Source organism: Telmatherina bonti (assembly GCF_933228915.1).
Source record: "Telmatherina bonti genome assembly, chromosome: 3".
In the NCBI taxonomy this organism is placed as follows: Eukaryota; Metazoa; Chordata; class Actinopteri; order Atheriniformes; family Telmatherinidae; genus Telmatherina; species Telmatherina bonti.
In genome coordinates this window covers 5035986-5057770 of record NC_136621.1, presented here as the reverse complement: position 1 = coordinate 5057770, position 21785 = coordinate 5035986, and the positions used below count along the sequence as shown (strand labels likewise).

Genomic DNA, 21785 nt, shown 5'->3' with positions numbered 1-21785 from the left:
ATGAGGAGGAACTTCATGAGGGTCCTTCACAGTGGGAAAAATACAGGAAAGCAGTCATGGGCCGTTCCACAGACGGAACGAGGTCCTGATGCTGCTTTATGGACAACCGACAGGCCGGAACCGGAGGACCTCCGGGTCGGAGAGGGACAAACCGTTTCTTCAGGGGTCATGATCTTCTAAAAAGTTCCACCAGTCTCAGACAGCTGCTCTGATCCGGGTACAAAACTACGGGTCTCAGGTCGCGTTTACCTGACGACGACCTTTAAGATGAGGAAGACGTCTTAGAAACCCACAACAGGTCAGAGCCGTACGGGTCCAGGAGCCCGGCGGGACCCCCGCAGAGCCGTACGGGTCCAGGAGCCCGGCGGGACCCCCGCAGAGCCGTACGGGTCTTCATGCTTCCTGTCCTTCCTGTAACTTCTTCATTTCAACGTGGTCTTCTTGACGCCTCTCTTCTCCAAACTTCTTGCTGGTTTCTGACAGATGATGGGAAACAGGATTCATGGAGTCAGAAGAGAACGAGACAAAAAGCCTCGTTTGGTTAAAACGAGAGAAAAGCTGCCAGAGATGAAAACTTTCTGTCCGTCCGTCTGTCTGGAGGAGACTGGACGTTTCGTCTTCTGCAACTTTTATGCCAAATTTTTACCGTCTTACTTGTAACATGATATGTTGACGTTTTAATGTTTGGAGAAAGACAGCTGATGTTTTTACTCTTTATAATATAATGTTAATTCCTAGATACTGTCATATTAGTATATTAGTATTAGTATAGACAGTACTGACCGCACACAGTGGAAACGCCCCAAAGCACAAAGAGAACTGCAACAGCAGCGAGCAGCGGGAACCAGAACGCCGTCTTCAGACCTGAGTGAAAATCAGTGTGAAGAGTTTGACACCATGAAAAAGACTTTTCTCCTCAGTTAAATGAACATGTGCTGCTTAAAGATGATGACAGGATGAAGTGCCAACGTCACACGTCTACAGAGTTCCATAATAATCCAAAGTGTTTACCAAAGCCGTGTGAAGTGGTTGGAGCGGTACTTGGAGGGCCGGATGCGGTGGGATCACTCGTCTTTTCTCTCTTGTTTGAGTCGTTTTTGCCTGTTTAAGAAAATACTGAATCATTTCTCTTCCTAAACAGCAGATTTAAAACATGGAGTCAGAATGAATCCAGAATACGTACCAACAATCAGGGTGTAGGGAAAGCATACTTCCAGCTTTGGAAAGTAGACTTTGTAGTTCCCACTGAACGCCAACTGCACCGACTTCATCCTCAGAGTCACCACTCCCCTTTTCAGGTCATCATGGTTCAGCTCTGTGTGGTTGACGTATTGATCTATCTGTGATTGGGGAAGGTCTCGGCTCGGATAATGGTGGACGATATCTTTGCCATTAGACTTCAAGGTTCCATTTACTAATATTAAGTCTAGTGAATAGCCGGTCAGATCTATTGCTGGATCAACAGTGCAGTTAAAATAAACATTTTCCCCTTCTTGTGCCTGGATTAGTTCAGATTTTCTCCCACCTGGTTGAAACAAAGACAACAGGAGAGGGTCGTGGTTTTTCTCACAACAATCCACATTAACATCATTTATAAACATATGTAGAAAAAGTGTTTTGTTTTTTTTGTGTAATATATATATTATATATATGTATACACACATACACACACGTTGCTCTATGGAATATAGTTATGTGGGGAAAAATTTCACGGAGACACAGTAAGAGAAAGTTTGAATGAAATAAGACTTTGTGGATATTATTCCACATGCTGTTTGGATACTTGAGAATATTTTTCATTTTTATAATTTGGTTGACTGACATAAATTCAGACCTCCTTCGGCTAAATGGTTTAGGTGGGATAGATGTTTTAATCTGTCTTATTTTTCCCCATATGAATTTAAAAGGATTTTATTAAGATGGTAAAAAGTAGATTTAGGTAAATCTAAGGAAAAGAAAATGTTCGAAGCTCTTGACATGTCTTCTCCTTTGCTTAACAGAATTCTGCCAAAAATGGATAAATCTCTGATAGATCAATAATTAAATGTAGTTTTAATGTTTTAATTTTTGGATATTTTTATAGCTAGGTTACAGTAAGCTGGATGTTACAATCACTGCTTTCTTTTAGGAGAAGAATTTCACTTTTTTTATTTGGTTTTAATCTTGATATTTTGGAGAACTTTAATATAATGGATAGAGCTAGAGAAACTTGATAAGTATTCTACAGAAATAAAGTTTCATCGTCTGTTAGTTGTGATTTTTTCCATTTAATTACCAAAAACTTGAATTCCTTGAAAAGAGGCTTGCAAGATTAGATTAGTTCAATATTTTGGTAATGAATTAAACAGATATAAAGAGAGGCTGGACATCCTTGTGGTACGTTTTCTATATCAAATCGCTGAGATGTTCCCTGCGTTAGTTTAACACAACTATTGATAATTTTATGAGGTGTCTTTCACTTTGGTGGCCATTTTGAGTCAGAAAAGCAGCTTCATAGCAAGTTTGGGATCGATCAAATAGACCCCCAAATGTAACTGATAACACGATAGAGACCTACAGTAGCCCACATCATACACATGTTAAGCATAAACACAAAATAAAAGATAAAATCACTGGAATATGAAGCTGCTGTAAGCAAAGCAGTCCGACTGAACTAATGACGCCATTTCATCCAACTTACCCACAGAAACACAACTTAACACAGCCAGGAGCTGTGACAACAGCACGACCATGCTCGCATAAAACATCTTGTTAAGTCTTGTATAAAAGGTCTTGTAAAAAGTCCTGTATAAAAACTTTGGCGGAATAATCTGCTGGCAGACTCGGAAGCGACGTGACTCTCTGAAAAGCAGAGAAAACAAGGATGGCGCCTCAACGCAGCAGCCAATCACATTGGCTGACAGGCAGTCACGTGGTTCAGTTCTAGAAAGCTCATTGGCTAAAAAGGCAGTTACGTGGTTCAGTTCTAGCTCAGCATCGGCGTTTCCAAACATGTCTCCAACTCCACTTTTTCTTCACTGTAGCTGCGTGTTTGAACTGAATCTGTTTCCTTTATAAACGCCCTCCCGATCCTCTCCCAGTTGTTCACAAAAGGACAACAGTTCTTCCGGAAGTGGACGCGGCTCTGCCGTCGGACCGGAGAGAAGGGGAGGCGCGCGCTGTACCAAAACAAACACAGGAGCGCGCCTCCTTCCAGGGCATATTATTCATAACGCCATAAAAAGCCATTTTATATTTATATTTCCTTCAGGTTAGCAAAGAGGGACATCTTCTACGTCTACCTGCAGACCGACTCTGACCCATGATCTTAAAAAAGGGGCGCGTGAGAGTCTGCCGGATGATCGCGGGGAAAAAAAGAGCACGTGCGACTTGCTTTTACTGACCCGGTTTCCTTGGTTACCACGAACTTTGACATACCCCGAGTCACACGCACGAGCGCGTACGTGTGTGTCGGTCTTGTTAATAAAACTGCCTCGTGCACAGCTGACGTCAGAATGAAACTTTTCTCCACCCTTTGCTTTTTAATCTGTTTTATTCAGACTAAAAACTGTTTAGGTAAATTATTTATCTACCTATGGTCTATTTTAACCATAATTACTAGATCCAGTTTTAGCTGATAGAGAAATGAATTATTGATCACAATTTATATTAAAGGTCCTGTTCTGCAGACTTCTCTACTAAATCCAACAGATTTACAGAATGTTTATCTGACTAAAACTGACAACTTTTCTCCTCCAACATTAAAACTTATTAAAAACAACTATAATAAATTAATGTAAATGCAGTAAAACATGACAGCTGCACAATGCAGCATGTTAACATGTTCCACGTGTCATTTCATTTAAAATAACCTTAATCCGCACCTGGAACGAATAAAAAAAGGAACAAAAAAAGTATTTCAAAGCAGAATAAAAACACATTAGTTAAGAGAGATGGGAGACGTTTTTACCTGTGAAATGATCCTGCAGCAACTGCTTCCACTTCTCTCAGCATCTTAGTAGGTCAACCGCTGTTCCGGTCACGTGCTGTCTTCTCCCGCCAGCCCCGCGTGCTGCGATAGGCTGAGCAGGCGCGGGAGTTTCATTCAGTCTAACTTTCGCGGTAAAAGCAAAACAAAACGTCATTTTCTAACCACGAAGCAGGGGGAGGAGCAGAAAATACACATTTCTTTATAATCATAAACTTGATCGGGATTTCAGAAGGACTGTGTTGCTGTTAGGCAGAGGCGTTTAAAGTAGAATATCAAAATAAAGTAGAAGTCCTGCCATGTTTCTGGGTCTACCTGTGCATTTAGAACAGGTGTTTTCACCAACAGGCTGGTCTACCTGCAGTGGAGCTGAACTGGTTACATTCAGCTGGTTTAGTGATGGTTGGAAAGAGCTGCTGGACAGGATTTCTACTTTCTACTTTCTACTTCTATTTCTACTTCTACTTCTACTTTCTACTTCTACTTCTACTTTCTACTTTCTACTTTCTACTTCTATTTCGATCGGGCCTTTGCAGTGGCAGGGCCCAAACTCTGGAACTCTCTGCCTCTGGAGTTACGCTCCATCATGGACCTGCCTCTGTTTAAGGCCAGGCTAAAGACTCATCTGTTTAGATCAGCCTTTGGCTGTTGAGATTTTTACATGCGAATGAACTGCTATTTTATATTTTTACTTGTTTTTATCTTTGTTCAGCACTTTGGTCAACTAAGGTTGTTGTAAAGCGCTTTATAAATAAAATTTGATTGATTGATTGATTGATTTCTACTTCTACTTTCTACTTCTATTTCTACTTCTAGTTTCTACTTCTATTTCTACTTCTACTTTCTACTTCTATTTCTACTTCTACTTTCTACACCTCTGCTGTTAGGACTGGAATCCCTCTCTGAATGATGCATCTCTGCATTGTGATTTTAAACCCAAAGCTGCATACTGTAATGAAGAACACTTAGACCTGAGTAGAAAATGAGCGACTCGGTTCAGTTTTCCCTCAGAGGAGGATTTATTCTGTCCAGTTAGAAAAACTAAAAGTGTGGATGCAACACATGTTCCGGCTTTTCAGCAGGCAAAGTGACAACATGACACCCGGGTATCAAGGTGTACCAGCATAGAAAAGAATTCCTTCATCTTTCTGCATGACTAAAACATTCAGCAGATAGGAAGCAGAAAGGCTGGAAGGTTAAAGGTCAGGAGCTGCAGTCTGTCTGGGAAGAAATTTCACTGAAGAGACCAAATGGGTCAAAACATTTAATAACTTTCTGGTAATGAATGCAAGACGTCCTGGACGAGGCGCTTGTTGAGGCTCCGGGATGATGTGTTTCTGCAGATGTTCGGGACTCGTCCTGCACAGCAGGTGTCATTATTGCACCACCTGCAGGAACTACTGCACTTCCTGCACGGCTGCCATAAGTTTCAGCCTTTCATTCATCTGTTCACTGACATGGTAAACAGCTCTCACCCGTCTTTCATCCATTTTTTATCAGAAATATCATCATAAACTCCCGAACTGAGACTGAAAACTCTCCATGTTGATCCGATCCGGACCAGATAACCGGTTCAGTTTCACACACCAGACATGGTTCAGACTGGTCCTTCGTGTTTCAGCCTCTTCTGGCTACATGCAACATTCAGAATGTAAAATCCTTCCTCTGTCACATTAACCCTCACAAAGCTCCATGTTCTATCAGTTATAATAATCTCATTCTATTTTTATTCAATGAATGTTCCAACATAAAAACCAAAAACTGTAAAGACAAAACATCTGGTTTGTAATAAAAACTCTAGAGGAGAAGAAACAGAGGGAAAATGTTTAAAATCTTTTCTTTGTTTCCAGCTGTTTGAACAGATTTTGGGTTTTTTACTCTTTAACTGAGTAAATTTGACTGAATTTCTGACTAAATGTCAGAAACGATGCAGGTCTTCCTGCAGACAAGGGAACAAAACTTTGTCCATAAAATCATGAGGTCGTTACATGTCAGGAGATAAAACTGGTTATGGTCATCATGAAGACGTCTTTCCAAAACTCAGCATCATTTTCTGGAATAAAACAAGATTTTGCTGAAAGTTTCAAACCTCATGGTGACGCTGCAACGTGTTTAATCGGTACTGCGTGTAAACAGACACGTTGGCTGATCAGCAGCAGGAAATCCACCTGGTTTCTGTTCTTCAGATGCAGATGGATCCTTCCGGGTCCGTAACATCGGCCTCGTGCGTTCTGCTGTCTGTTAGGTGGAAAACCGGACAGATTCTTGTCTGCTTATCGTTTGTGTGTCTGAGCAGAGGAGCTGATTGGTGGAGCTTTCAGTCCATGTTGTGGTAAAATGAAACTGTTGTGCGTTTGTTGTGTTGTAATCAAGGTAACTTTCTCTCCAGCTAAAGATTCAGGGAAACACAACGCGGTTCGTTAAATAAACAACCTGCAGAGTTTTAAACGCAGTCTTCATGTGAATCATGTGTTTCTGGTATAAACGTTAACATGAGCCACATCCAGCGTGGTTTTTCTAGTACAAACTGCATCGTGGGGCAGCGTTCCAGATGTGGGCGGGGAGGCGATCCCAGCATGGATCAGAACCGGACCCACAGAGCAACGTCGGACACATGCATGTAAATAATCTGAACAACATGAAAAACCTGCAACATGATTTCATTCAAATGTTTTATTCACAGCAACGTCTTAAAGTGGATGAAAATATAGATCCTGTGCATGTTTCAGATATAAATACAGTGGCAGGAATGTAAACATCGTGGAGACAGAATATTCTGGTGTGTCATAAAGATATTTCTTCTCATGAGGCGGTTTGTCTCACACAGTAACTTTTCATTCATCGTCTCAAACAGCTTAAATAATCCTGATGATTGTCTGAACATCCTAAAAACATGTTCTTTACAAACAAACACACAATCTGCTTTTTACAGTGTAAACAAAGAGGATCTTCTGTTGTTTTTTTAGAATTAATTTTAATGATTCAGATTTCCTGGCTGGTGGGTGTTTTTACTTTGTGTGACGTCAGGTTGTGTTCCTGTGCTGACGGCCGAGCGTGGAATTAAAAACCAGCCCAAATGGAGGCATCTGACTGGCTGAACTGGAGCTTTTAGATCCCATTTCCACTCTCGAGACAAAACCAGTCAGACTGTGAACTGGACGGGACATTTCCATCCAGTTTCCACACGACCTGAATCCAGCTGGGTCTACTGAAGGTCCGCACTAAACAAGGATCTCAGTCCATCACAGAGCCTGAACGTGACTGGAAGGAACCTCAGATTCCACTATTTTCTTCCCATTTTAATTTTAATTCTGATTATTTTCTCCAGATTTAAACAATCACATAATTTTGATAAAACGAATATGTGGGACGCCGTTGAACTCGTGTTTTTTCAGCATGTTTCTTCTCTAAAATCTGCTCACAAGGAGATAAAGATAAACACAAACTAACCAGAAATGTGGGACAAAGAATATTTACTCTTCACTTTCATGCTTTTCTGACTGAGAGGAAACTTTCCAAAAACACAGAAGTAAAAAGCTGATTGGCAGAAAAGTAATATGCTTTAAAAGTCGTCAGTTCAGAGACGAGAAACTGATGTTCTGGTTGCATAAAACTCCCGTTTCTGCAGAAAACCGCGGGTTTCAGACGTGTTGGAAACGTCAGGATGTTTCTCGTCTTGCAGCAGAGACAAAATAAAGATTCAACATTCAGCAGCGGTGAAATCTCCGTGAATTTACATGTTTTAAAGGACGACGTGGTTCGTGATGGATGCTAGCCCTCGGAGCATGATGATGATGTCACATATTTACAATCTTCAGTTACATCAACAAACAAACAGAAAGTCAACATGGAACCTGCAGCTCTTCTTCATTACGACACCAAACAGCTTCACTTTCACGTTTCATCACATCTGGAAACATTAAAATCTACACGTGAAGTTACGACACGATCCGGTCCGGGCAGCTCGTCCCGTCTCAGAGGAAAACATGGAACCCAATTTCAACGTTTTCCTTCAGGTCCGTTGTTCCCAAACAGACATGCCGGAATTTTCCTGGAGTTAAGAATTCAGCTCCTCGTTCCTCACACTAACACGAAATAGTCAATGTTCTGTCCAACCAAACGACTCGTTTCCATTTCCCTGCTGCTGTCATTATTTTAATCACGTAAAAAATAAATAAGTTTAGGTTTTTTTGGTTTCACAGTTTTATGATGTGTCTGAGTTGCGTCTGGGATGATTTTTTATGAAGCAAATAAATCCTGGGATTGAACTTTTAGTTGCTGATGAACATTCTGAATAAATCTGAATAAACATGTAACTCTGGATGGTAATCAGTTTCAAGACGAACACTAAACAACTTTTGACCTTTTTAGTTGGTTTCTGTAAAGCTTCTCAGATGCTGGTTTTAAACCAGCTGCATCTGTTCTTTCCCACCAGTTGCTCGGTTTTCTGAGGTCTTACTGAAACATATAACAGGCTTTCATCAAAAACACAAACTATGCAGTCTCCGTTTATTGGGGGCGGGGCGTACACATATCCCGCCCCCTGACAAGCCCCGCCTCTTTCGGGTCTCTGGTCCTCAGTCCCCCTCAGAGCTTGTTCTTACAGGCTGGATGTGCAAATGTGAACAATTTGAGAGCTCAGCTGAAACACCAGACTGAAAGAAAAATGCCTGAACTCTGATTTTATCACGTTTTTACACGTTTCCGTCATGTCAGCTGGACTGCAGGCAGCTGATTGGTTAAAAGGAATGGACTGCATCTTTAAAAGTGCTTTGAGACGGTTTCAGTAAAACAAATCTGAAATGATGAAGGTAAAATGAGGAAGAGCTACAGATAATGACCTAACTTCACCCTGAACATCTGAATGGATGGCTGAACAAGGAGTTTCATGTGTTACAAATGAATCCTTTAACATGTCAGAATAACATCTCACGGACTCTTAAAATGTCCAAGATTTAGTTCATCTGAACGGCACCGAGCAGACAGCGACGCCCGAGTTACAAACTTTATTCAGACCAAATCTCATCTCGTACATGATTTGATGAGATGATTAATGCGTCTCTAAGATGCTGGATTAAACCCTGAACACGTGCACGTGTAATGACGTGCACTTTTTCATCAGAACTTCTTCTAAGCCAAAACATCTCCGACTTTAAAGGAACTGTGCCGGACTTCGTGACATCTAGATATAAAGTTGCAAACGGCAACCAACCGAACACAGAAACAAAGATGGCTGCTTGACACCAGCTAACCTCAGCTGTTACCTGATTTCAGTGAAGCGAGGCGGATTCATGATGAAGCCAGCAAAGCTCAAACCAGAAAGATCTCACATAAAACTAATCAGATCTGATAAATTACTCTGCAGAAGTCTCTTCCGATCTAAAATACTCAAATATGAAAAATATTCTGTTTGGTCCTTTCTGCTGCCTTTAGGTTGAAACGCTGAGCTGCCTTTGAGAGAGAACTGAAAGCACGAAGCTGACCGAAGAAGGAAAACTGCCCTTTTCTTTCATGCTGGGAAAGAAAAATTACATTCGGAAAGTGATTCTTAGTAAATGTGTAGAAAAGCTTCGAAAGACTGACTGTAACTCCAGCTGCAAACTGTTTGTTCAGCACATCTGGACCTGGTCGGGATAAAAACAGACATCTGTCGGGTTTGTGGGATTCATTCTGGTCTTCCTGACATATTTATCTGCTTGAACTCAGAGTGTTTCATCCTCAACAGCAGCGATTCTTTCTGTACGAACACATCTCACTGCATCACAAAGTGAAGAGGTGGGCAGAGACACATGGACTAAATAGAAATCACAGGAGCTCAGAGCTTCCTTTAGCAAGGTTCATCACTCGTTCTGTGCTCCGTCTTTTGACTGCTGCAGTTTCATCGGCTGGTTGAGCAGATTGCAGCTCTCTGTTCTGCTGTTGGTACACTGTTGGCAGCTGCTTCCTCTGCGGTGAACCGACATTAAGGTCCGGATCTACTGAAGGTCTGCGTGCACTAAACTCACTGGACACACAGAAAATGTACATTCTGATTGAACTAACAGCGAAGGTTGCATGTTTAAAGGTGCAAAGTAGCGTGTTTGCATCCTGTCAGTACGTCTGCCACAATGAATATGCAATATGCGCACTGTTCTGTGTTGGGAGGAAAAAATGTCAATTATAATAATTTAGCAGCTGCAGTATGATCAAACCTGGGATGAATGTTGCTGATAGAAACTGTGTCTGTATTTAACACGTTTAAAACAGTGTGTGTGTGTGTGTGTGTGTGTGCACATGGCTGCAGTTCTTGTCAGCAGAAGGAGACGTGGAAACAAAGCGAGGAGACGCTTTATTTCCACCCTGGTGGGAATATTTCTGGGATGAAGGAGGAAACAACCATCAGAACATCTGGCTTATCCAGCATGTTGGAGGAACTCAGGATGGATGTGGGAAGAGTCACGCATTCCCGCAAGCTGGACGGCACAGCTGGGATCTCCAGCTGTGCCGTCCAGGTCCTAAATGTCTCCACCATTGTCTCCATGCGCTCAGCGGTCATAACCTGGAAGCAAACCAGTTTGTTTCCAGTAGCTGGATTTCTTTTTGAAAAACAGCCTTCAGCTGCTGCTTCAGACGGTTGGCTTGTAGGTTTAGTTTAGACAGGATTAACTTCTTCATAAATCTGCTTCCATGCAGCGTTTATGAGCATGTCAGTCAGATTTCTCTGCTGTAGGTCATGTTTTCTCTCCAAACTCGTCATGCTGCAAACCAGGAAACACCAAAACCTTCATTTAACTGGAGTCTGCAGCACGTTGGCACCTGCCACTGTTTACGCATCGCTGTTAGTAAAATCACCTGCAGACCGCGGTTCAGACCCAAACGCAGATGGAAACTCGCAGCAGGACGTCAGTAGATCTGGCCGTAAGGCAGAAGTCAGACTGAACACAGAGAATCAGCTGATGGTTGTCTGTAACTGTTATCAATCACAGATCAGTTATGAGGAGACTGCAGACTGATCAGTCCCTCCAGGGACACAACCGTGACATGAAAATATCATCAATCAAACGATTGAAAACATTTTTGTCACTAAACTTTGATTTTGTTACGCACTGCACCTTTAATGTGGTCAAACGTACGTGTGTGTGTGTGTGTGTGTCTGTGTGTGTGTTCTTTTGTTTTGCGAGTTGCACATCCAGAACGTGTTCAGATCGTTTGAGCTCGACATCTCGACCGTTTCATTGTTTTATTGGATCTAAATGGAATGATTGAGTTAAATCAGCTGTGATTTGATCTATTGATGGATGGATCGCCAGCAGTCAGACAAGAAGCTAATTTCATGTTTCTCTTTTCCTCTTTCAGGGAATAAAACATTCTTTGTTTATTTACTGAAGCCAGAAAAACCTGTTTCTTTCATTCAGTCCTGCAACAGTATCTCTGCCCACTTCTTATTTTCAACACAACATACGTTCCAGTCTGCGTCGGCTGAACAGTCGACACCTGCTGAGTTCTGCTTCCCGCCACGGAAACGTCAGGCGTCGCGTGGGCTCGTCTCTACCTGAGCCGGGCAGAGAAGCAGCGCATGTACTCCGTCATCCAGCGGTCGTCTGCCACCGCCAGCTGCGACCGCCTCATCTTCTCCAGGTCAGCCGACCGCGCCCTCCGACGGTCCAGGTTGGAGCTCCACTTCCCAGACTCCCGCCGGGTGTGAAGGCCGGCGCTGGACGAGTGGCTCTGCAGAGAAACCGGAGAAAGGCGGCGCGCTGCTGGATTATTGATGCTGGCAGAGTGTTTGGTTTCTGATAGACTCAGTTGAAACGACCTGAAGGATCACACTGGGAATATTCTGGACCACATGATGCCCGCATTTATTTACAATTTTATCTGAACTAAACAAATCCAGTGAAGACAATAAGATGAAAAAGAAAGAAAATAAAAAGGAATAACATGAAAAAAAAATTGAATAATAAAATAGAAATAAATTAGATATAAAACTAAGAAAAAAAGAAGTTTATAGCAGATTTGTGTAGAAAAAAAATCCCACATGAATAAAGTTTGTGCTGAAGAGTTTCCTTTGAGACAAACGCACCTCCACGGGCCTCTCGGTCCAGTCCAGCCGGCTCGATGCTCTCCGGTTCTCTCTGCTGCTGACCGCTGGTTGGCTCTTGGCCCTCGGTGGCTTCCTGATTACGGCTGGTCGATCGTCATGGGAACTGTCTCTGTGTCCCGGCTCAGAGCGAGGGGTGCGACGCCGGTGACGTTGTCGTGGCGTCGGGTTCAAGGACTCTCCATCAGACGACGTGGAGTCGACGGGGCCGTTGTCTGTCGTCGTGTCACCGGAGGGTCCGTTGGCGTTCGGAGTCGGCTGCACGGAACCGGCGCCGGGTTCATCCTCAGGCTTGTCTCGCGCCGCTGCGGGGACGAGACGGAGGACAGAGGAAATGAAAATTAACTTTTGTCTTCAGCGGTTCACATGTTTTCCTTTTAAAATGATATTTTATAATGTTTTCTTTTATTCCTGAAAACTGCAACATAATCCAGAAAACGAAGCCGTTTTCTGGATTATGTGAACTGATCTCAGAAGGACGTCTGATCGTTTAAAGTGAGTCTTCTGTTATCTAAAAACAATATAAACTGTTTACAACGTTTAACCCTTAAAACGGCCCTGTGATGGACTGGCGAGCCTCTCGCCCAAAGACTGCTGGGATAGGCTCCAGCGTCCCTGCAACCCTTCATCGGACTAAGCGGTTAGGATGATGAATGAATGAATAAATGAATGAACCCTTAAAACGCCGAAACAGCTGTTGCTCTCCCTGATTTGCCTGTTTTGTTTGTTTTCTCAGTGAAAGAACATTTAGACGATTAGCTGTTTTATTCCCAGTTAACATCCAGTCATTATTTTCATTCATTATTACTGTTTATTACTGTCTTTATTCCTTCTTTCCACTAAAACTAAAATATAAATAATAATAAAAGAATAAACGATGGATGTAATTCGGATCTTGGAAGAGCTCTTATAAGGGGTCCACAGGCTTTTTTCCATTTCCTCCTCCTGCTTCAGAGAACCTGATCTGTTCCAGGCTCCAGACGTTACAGAGCCGGTCGGCAGAACCTCGCTGAACGAATAACACGCCTGTCCGACGGGGAGGCGACAGACATGCGGCGGACATCAGAGGAAACACGGTGCTTCCGGAGAAAAGACTAAACCAAGCTGAAAGTTTCTCCAGAGACAAAATTTCTCTTCACTTCCTGATCTTTGGCTGCTCCTGATTGGACGTTACCGTCAGTTTAAGCTCTCTGATTGGTGGAAAGTCTGACAGGAAGTTGTCATGATTTGGGTTTTTCCCTTTGCTTTGTTTTCGGGCTTCCTGTTTTATTTTGTAGTTTTTCCTGCTTAGTTCCCTTGGTTCTTGTTTAGCTTCTTAGATTTTCTATTGATTTAGTTCACCGGGGTTCATTTAGTTAATTTGTTTCACCTGTGTCTCGTTTTGTTCTGTGTATTTATACCCTTCAGTTTGATTCCTTGGTTGCTGGATCATTTTGTTACTTAGTTAGTTTGTTCTTAGTTCCCTGGGTTCCTCTGAGGAAAATAAATTAGTCCTGAACCTGCATCCTTGTTCCCTTGTCTCTGCGTTTGGGTCCACTCCTTCACCACCTCCACTGCCTGCCGTGACAGGAAGTGTCTTCATCATCATCATCACGTGATGACATCATAGTGATGGTGATGAAGATGTGATAAATAATGCTGTTATAATCTGGATTGTAGACCTCCTGGATGGATAGAGATGCTGGAAAACCTCCGTAGACCAGCTGGAGGGTCACATGACCATCACAGTTACATGCCGCTGGTCCTGAGAAACTGATGATGATGATGATGATGATGATGATTATGATGTAAGTGACTTTAAGGTTAAAACAAAAACAAAACACAGAAACCCTGAAAAACCAAACTTCTTGGTTCTGCTGAACAAATGTCACCATTTGTGGCGTGACTTCAGATGAACCTGTTTTACAACAAGCCGGCTGTCAGGCAGGTAGATCTGTTCTTCCTCACCTTCTGCCTCACCTGGTGCAGCGTCTCCATCCGGAGCGTCCCCCGTCCCCACCTCGGTGTCTCTGTCCTCAGAAGGCGGCTCCGGGCCAGGGCTCGTCTTCAGCTCCAGCAGCTTCTGCTTGACCTCCGAGGACGGCGGCAGAGAAAGAGGCGCCACCTTGTTGCGGGTCAGTCTGGGCGTGGACCAGCCGCTGGACTCCGAGCAGCTGTCCCAGCCCTCCCAGAACCAGGGCTTGTGGGAATGCTCCATCACTCGCCTGGTCAGGCGGTACTTCAGAGAATCCTCGTAGCATTTGGAGAACGTCTCCCATTTTGGATCGCGGAACTTCTTCATGTATTCGGTCCTTACTTTCTTGGTTACCATGGTGATTCCTCGTGTCTGGTACCAAACACTGCGGAAATTAAATAAAAGAAGGTGTTTTAAACACGTTTCCCTGCAGTAGTTGGTTAAAATGGGCTTCTGCTTGACCTGTGTGACAGAAATGAAAGTTAAGCAGAGCTCAGCTGGTTTTGTGTTGCTTTCCAACAGCAGCCGCCGCATCACATCCACCATGAAAGTGTCACGTTTCTCTGTGGGTCAGATGTCCAACAGAGAGGATACTCTGTGGTTGCTTCTGTCTCGTTTTCAGTCCTCCAGATGAAGCTTCTGAATCAGATTTGGGTTTAAAATAAGGTCTGCTAGGTGGTGGTAGTAGTCTCAGAACTACAGCCAGCTCACTGAGACAGAAAACTTCAGTCCAGCTCTGACTCAGATCTACGTAGTCCCAGAAAACCACAGGTCTGCTGAAGCTCTCGGCTGTTTTAAATCAGAATAAAAACGTTTTGATGCAGCTGTTCATTCCTCACATGGTAACATTTCTTTCTGGGCGAAGGGAAGTCGAGGTGGAAGCCCAGTTGTGGAGATTAGGGTCCACACCAGGGAACCAGACTCACTGAAAGTTTGGCCGGATGGACAAGATGGTCTGTTTTTATTTTTCACATTGTTTAAATTCTTTTATTTTTAATATACTTTGTTTCTTTCAATTTTAATGTTCTATGCAAAGCACTTTGGTTTTCTACATGAGATGTATTTACAAATTGATCTGTCTAATTTATTTCAGTTCATTTAATTTTGTGCCATTTTACAGCAAACATGATGTCAGACCACAATACAAATAAATTAAACAACTGCAACTTAAGTCTGATTAAATAAATGAAATAAGATTAAAGTTAAAAAAAATTTTTAAATCGATCCCACAGTGATGAAATTCACATTACAGAAGAGTCATTTTCTGATGCTTTGTACACACCATCAGATGGCAACCTACACACACTCACGGCATGACGTGATGTTCTCACACTAGAAAGGTTTAGAGAAGTCCCACAGCAGTTTGGACGGCTATGATATAAACTGATGTGAAACAATACAATGTGAGACGGTGCGATGCGATATAATCTGATACGATACGGTGGGACGTGTCAGGATACTGTCGGATATGGTGTGACATGTCAGTATACACGATACGGTGCAACATGTCAGGATATCGTCCGATAAAACTTGTTAGGATACGGTCCAATATGATGCGACGTGTTAGGACACGCGATACAGTGCGACATGTCAGGATACCGTCACATACGGTGTGACATGTCAGAATACCGTCACATACGGTGTGACATGTCAGGATACCGTCACATACGGTGTGACATGTCAGGATACCGTCACATACGGTGTGACATGTCAGAATACCGTCCCATACGGTGTGACATGTCAGGATACCGTCACATACGGTGTGACATGTCAGGATACCGTCACATACGGTGTGACATGTCAGGATACCGTCACATACGGTGTGACATGTCAGAATACCGTCCCATACGGTGTGACATGTCAGGATACCGTCACATACGGTGTGACATGTCAGGATACCGTCACATACGGTGTGACATGTCAGGATACCGTCACATACGGTGTGACATGTCAGGATACCGTCACATACGGTGTGACATGTCAGGATACCGTCACATACGGTGTGACATGTCAGGATACCGTCACATACGGTGTGACATGTCAGAATACCGTCCCATACAGTGCGACATGTCAGGATACCGTCACATACGGTGTGACATGTCAGAATACCGTCCCATACGGTGCGACATGTCAGGATACCGTCACATACGGTGTGACATGTCAGGATACCGTCACATACGGTGTGACATGTCAGAATACCGTCCCATACGGTGTGACATGTCAGGATACCGTCACATACGGTGTGACATGTCAGGATACCGTCACATACGGTGTGACATGTCAGAATACCGTCCCATTCGGTGTGACATGTCAGGATACCGTCACATACGGTGTGACATGTCAGAATACCGTCCCATTCGGTGTGACATGTCAGGATACCGTCACATACGGTGTGACATGTCAGGATACCGTCACATACGGTGTGACATGTCAGAATACCGTCCCATACGGTGTGACATGTCAGGATACCGTCACATACGGTGTGACATGTCAGGATACCGTCACATACGGTGTGACATGTCAGAATACCGTCACATACGGTGTGACATGTCAGGATACCGTCACATACGGTGTGACATGTCAGGATACCGTCACATACGGTGTGACATGTCAGAATACCGTCCCATTCGGTGTGACATGTCAGGATACCGTCACATACGGTGTGACATGTCAGAATACCGTCCCATTCGGTGTGACATGTCAGGATACCGTCCCATACGGTGTGACATGTCAGGATACCGTCACATACGGTGTGACATGTCAGGATACCGTCCCATACGGTGTGACATGTCAGGATACCGTCACATACGGTGTGACATGTCAGGATACCGTCACATACGGTGTGACATGTCAGAATACCGTCCCATTCGGTGTGACATGTCAGGATACCGTCACATACGGTGTGACATGTCAGAATACCGTCCCATACGGTGTGACATGTCAGGATACCGTCACATACGGTGTGACATGTCAGGATACCGTCACATACGGTGTGACATGTCAGAATACCGTCCCATTCGGTGTGACATGTCAGGATACCGTCACATACGGTGTGACATGTCAGAATACCGTCCCATTCGGTGTGACATGTCAGGATACCGTCACATACGGTGTGACATGTCAGGATACCGTCACATACGGTGTGACATGTCAGAATACCGTCCCATACGGTGTGACATGTCAGGATACCGTCACATACGGTGTGACATGTCAGGATACCGTCACATACGGTGTGACATGTCAGAATACCGTCCCATTCGGTGTGACATGTCAGGATACCGTCACATACGGTGTGACATGTCAGAATACCGTCCCATTCGGTGTGACATGTCAGGATACCGTCACATACGGTGTGACATGTCAGGATACCGTCACATACGGTGTGACATGTCAGAATACCGTCCCATTCGGTGTGACATGTCAGGATACCGTCACATACGGTGTGACATGTCAGGATACCGTCCGATAAAACTTGTCAGAATACTCTCCAATACGGTGCGACATGTCAGTATACTGTCCGATAAAACTTGTCAGAATACTGTCACATACGGTGTGACATGTCAGTATACCGTCCAATGCGGTGTGACATGTCAGGATACCGTCCGATACGGTGCAACATGTCAGAATACGCTCCGATACGGTGCGACATGTCAGTATACAGGATACGGTGCAACATGTCAGGATACAGTCCGATAAAACTTGTCAGGATATGGTCCAATACGGTGCGACATGTCAGAATACGCTCCGATACGATGCAACATGTCAGAATACCATCTGATACGGTGCGACGTGTCAGTATACACGATATGGTGCGACATGTCAGTATACCGTCCGATACGGTGTGACATGTCCGGATACGGTCCAATACGGTGCCATGACACAGTGTGATGCATTAGAGGGAATTGATCCTTTGTTTTTCTGCTGATATTTGCAATGTGGTCTTTTGAGGATAGCAAATAGGGATTTATAGGACGATACAGGTTTGATTTCTTTAGTTATACTGGAAACATGTCAACAGTCCAACCCTGTTTAATTTTGAGCAGTGTTTACTTTGAGAGCTTTATTTTTCATCATTTAACAGCTCTATCCTCTTCATGCAGGTCAGGTTTCTCTGAGTCATTAAAAGAAGTGTTGGAGATCCTAGAAAAACAGTCGGGGTAAATTTTAAAAATACATAGTTCAACAGTCCAAATCCCCCGTACTTCAGTTCCCCCCGATGCCGCCCCTCAAAATCACGTGCAATGCTTATTCCTGAATGTTCACCGTATTTTTGTACGCTTGCTAATGTAGCTAGTCAAGAGTGGTTGAGAGGGGTGGGACTGAATACAGGTAAGTTTGACATATCACCATTCAATGGCCAACAGGCCGATGGGTTGATGTTCCCCCATTCCTGTCCGTTCCACAGGAGGCTGAACATTTTTATTTTTCTGTTAAAGCTGCAATCAGGGTGTGAAATGGAATTTTAAGCAATATAATAAAAAAATAAAAAAAAGCTCCTGGAAAGCATCTCCCACCGTACCTTTAAACACGGTGAGTAAGGTCACATTCGCACCAACTTCATCTGGGGAAATGTACCAAACACAGAAAGCGGACTGGGGAAATGTACCAAACACAGAAAGCGGACTGGGGAAATGTACCAAACACAGAAAGCGGACTGGGGAAATGTACCAAACACAGAAAGCGGACTGGGGAAATGTAACTATGAGGGTAAATTCTGATTCGAAGCAAAGCAGCAGACTCAGTCCGTCTACAACCGCAGGTCTTGGTTTGTTTCAAGCGGACCAAATGCAGGAAGTGGACTATAAAACAAAGAGCATTGTGGGTAAACACCAAGGGGCCGAGATGGGAGACCCGGTTCACAGTTCTGATCAAGCACAGACCACCAGCATCTGATGCGGCTCTATATTCAGCTGTTTAGTACTGGAAACCACAGCCGTTCTTCATTATCTAATAGATGAACCAGTTCTTCTTATTGCAGCGCCACCTCTGGCGGAGAGCAGGAGATGTTATTTAAAAGGTCCGTTTTGATTGGACAGTCCAGTTGGACCAATGTTGTTGAGACTAATATTGACCCACTTCAATGTAAAAGGCTTGAGTAGAACCTGACAACAGATCTGGTGTAAAGCAGATAATTCTGAATCATTCTTTATACTAAAATGTCTTTGTATTTGTATTTGTATTGAAGTGGGTGCAGCAGTCTGCCACCGAGGGGCCCCCACAATGTCACACACAGGATGAGGTGTGTTGGATTTCCGTTTTACCAGCATCTTCCTCTCAACAGAGAGCGGGACCAGGTCCTCCGAGAGCGCCGACAGAAACACCACGCAGTTGGCTGGACGTCTATGATGGTGGAGAGGTCCAATTCCAGTTCAATTATTACAGATGAGTTCATGCAGCAGTACCTGGTCCACCTGTAAGCTCCGCCCACCTCCCAACAGATTACCTCAGAGGAGGATTGGAGCTTATTACAGCTTTACTACTGTCTGTACCACAACTATTACTCATGCAACACAATCAGTAGCACAGCGTCTATATCAGTCTGCTGTTCGTCCACCCACCCACCCACCCACACACACACACACACACACACACACACACCTCTGTCTCTTTGTTGTAAATTATTATTTAAATACATGCAACCTCCGGTAAACATGTTGATGAAAAATTCATTTCTTAGAGCAGGCCTACATCTGATCCAGAGACAATGCCACACTGGCAGCCACTTTCTCTGGCTAATTTCTGTTTTAATGCCACACACACACACACACACACACACACACACACACACACACACACACACACACACACACACACACACACACACACACACACTGGCGCTGCATCTGAAGAAGATCATATTTCCTTCAGTTCTTCCCATGCAGGAGGCTTCAGCTTGTCGACAGCAGGGAAACTAACACACACCTTAATGCAAATGCACCTGTAGGAAAAAACAACTTAGGTCCAATAAAAGGTCCAAACATGGGAAGTAAAGATGGCTCCAGCTCCTCACCTGCCTGCTGCTGCTCCGTAAACCAGGTGAGAACCCTGAACCTTCCGGGAGGAAATATTCAGCCTAAATGTTCTGTTAACTCACCTGGATGTTGTTCCTCACGTCCCGGCCTTCCAACCCTGTCTGTCGCTGCAGATCCGCGGTCACACGGCGAGCATCATCCCGCTGACACCAAACACCGAGAGCTGAGACCAAGCCAGCAATGATGTTTCACACTTCCGGTGTGACCTACAAAATAAACCTGAGAGTGACCATAAACCTGCTACCTTAACAGGGTAAATTTTGACACCTGCTGATTAAAAAAAATTAATAAAATAAATAATAATATTAATAAACAATATATAATCTTGGTAAGGATTAAAGACAGAGGTAAGGGTAGAGGTGGTGATGCTAGTCAGCTCTGTTTAAGGCCAGCTGCTAGGTAACCTTAGTTACCTTTAGACCAGTGTTTTTCAACCTTTTTTTTTTTTTTCTTTAGCCAAGGCACTACTTTTTCACAAAAACATCACAAGACACACCACAAACCAAAATGTTATTTTTATGAAGTCCACAATCATAATATAAAGTCCATCTTGTCAAAGGCTCTTGAATAGAAATCAGATAAAGGAATTTTATTTTCTTTCACTGGGGCCTGCTTTTTAGACCAATTAAGGTTAAATTGGGTAATTTCACAGGGAACACCAGATAATCTCTCACAGCACACTAGTGTGCCACGGCACAGTGGTCAAAAAACACTGGTTTAGACCTAAATTAGTTGTAGTTAGTTGTCTGTTTTATAAAATACTATAGGCTAAATTAACCTCCTTAATATATATATATATATATATATATATATATATATATATATACATATATATATATATATATATATATATATATATATATATATATATATATAAAAACTTAATTTGAAATTATTAAAACTTAATTTGAAAGAAAGTCCGTCTATTTCCAGTTTACGTTTATCGGGGTGTTTATCGTGAACTTGACGGAACAGGAGTATAAATATAGTGATGAAGACCGAAATATGATTTTCCATTGCGCATGCGTGCTCAGCCTCCATCTGTGCAGTAAAAAAACTGACCAAAAAACCTGAAAACAGAATTTATCTGTTTAAAGATCGTAGTTTAAAAAGCAGTTTCAGGGAAAACTTGATTTACTCATAGGACGTAAAAATAAACAACAGACAAAAAAGAAAAAAAAAGAGTAATAATTTATTACTCCATTTATAATAAATATGAAAATGTGTGAAAGCAGATACAGATGCTGCATCATCTATGATCTTTGATTTATTTTAATATATTCCTTAAAATGTATTTCTATTCGTTGTGATAATTATTCCAAATAGCTGTAGTTTAATCTTTAACCTTTGCTACTGGCCATAAATACTTTTATTTAAATCTTTATTTAACCAGGAAAGTCCCATTGAGATTAAAAACATCTTTTTCAAGGAGTCCTAGCCAAGAGGCAGCAAAAAGAATTAATTACAGCAACATCACAATTACAATCGAATGAAATGAAATGAAAATGAAAAATACTTTATTTATCCCCAATGGGAAATCCCATATTGTAGTATATAATAATAATTAACTAGAGGAGGTCTTGTTCCGGAGGCTGATGGCTGCTGGCAGGAATGATCTTCTGTATCTTTCAGTCTTACATCGGACCTGAAGAAACCTCTCACTGAACACACTTTGTTGTTTCATCACTGTGTTGTGGAGAGGGTGTGAAGAATCCTCCATCATCTTCATCAGCTTGTGCAGCATTCTTCTTT

The 21785-nt window shown here is 43.0% G+C and overlaps 1 protein-coding gene across 1 annotated transcript; it reads right to left on the bottom strand.

Annotated features, from left to right (window-relative positions):
- Positions 1 to 11494: 11494 nt before the first annotated feature.
- On the bottom strand, positions 11495 to 20105 carry ccsapa (centriole, cilia and spindle-associated protein a; the record flags this gene model as incomplete). The annotated part of the gene is made up of 4 exons (XM_079265043.1): positions 20096 to 20105; positions 13995 to 14386; positions 12030 to 12352; positions 11495 to 11674 (listed from the first exon to the last, which is right to left on the bottom strand). Exons 2-4 carry the CDS (start codon positions 14356 to 14358, stop codon positions 11495 to 11497), a joined length of 867 nt encoding a protein of 288 aa, XP_079121169.1. The 5' UTR covers positions 14359 to 14386; positions 20096 to 20105.
- Positions 20106 to 21785: the final 1680 nt, after the last annotated feature.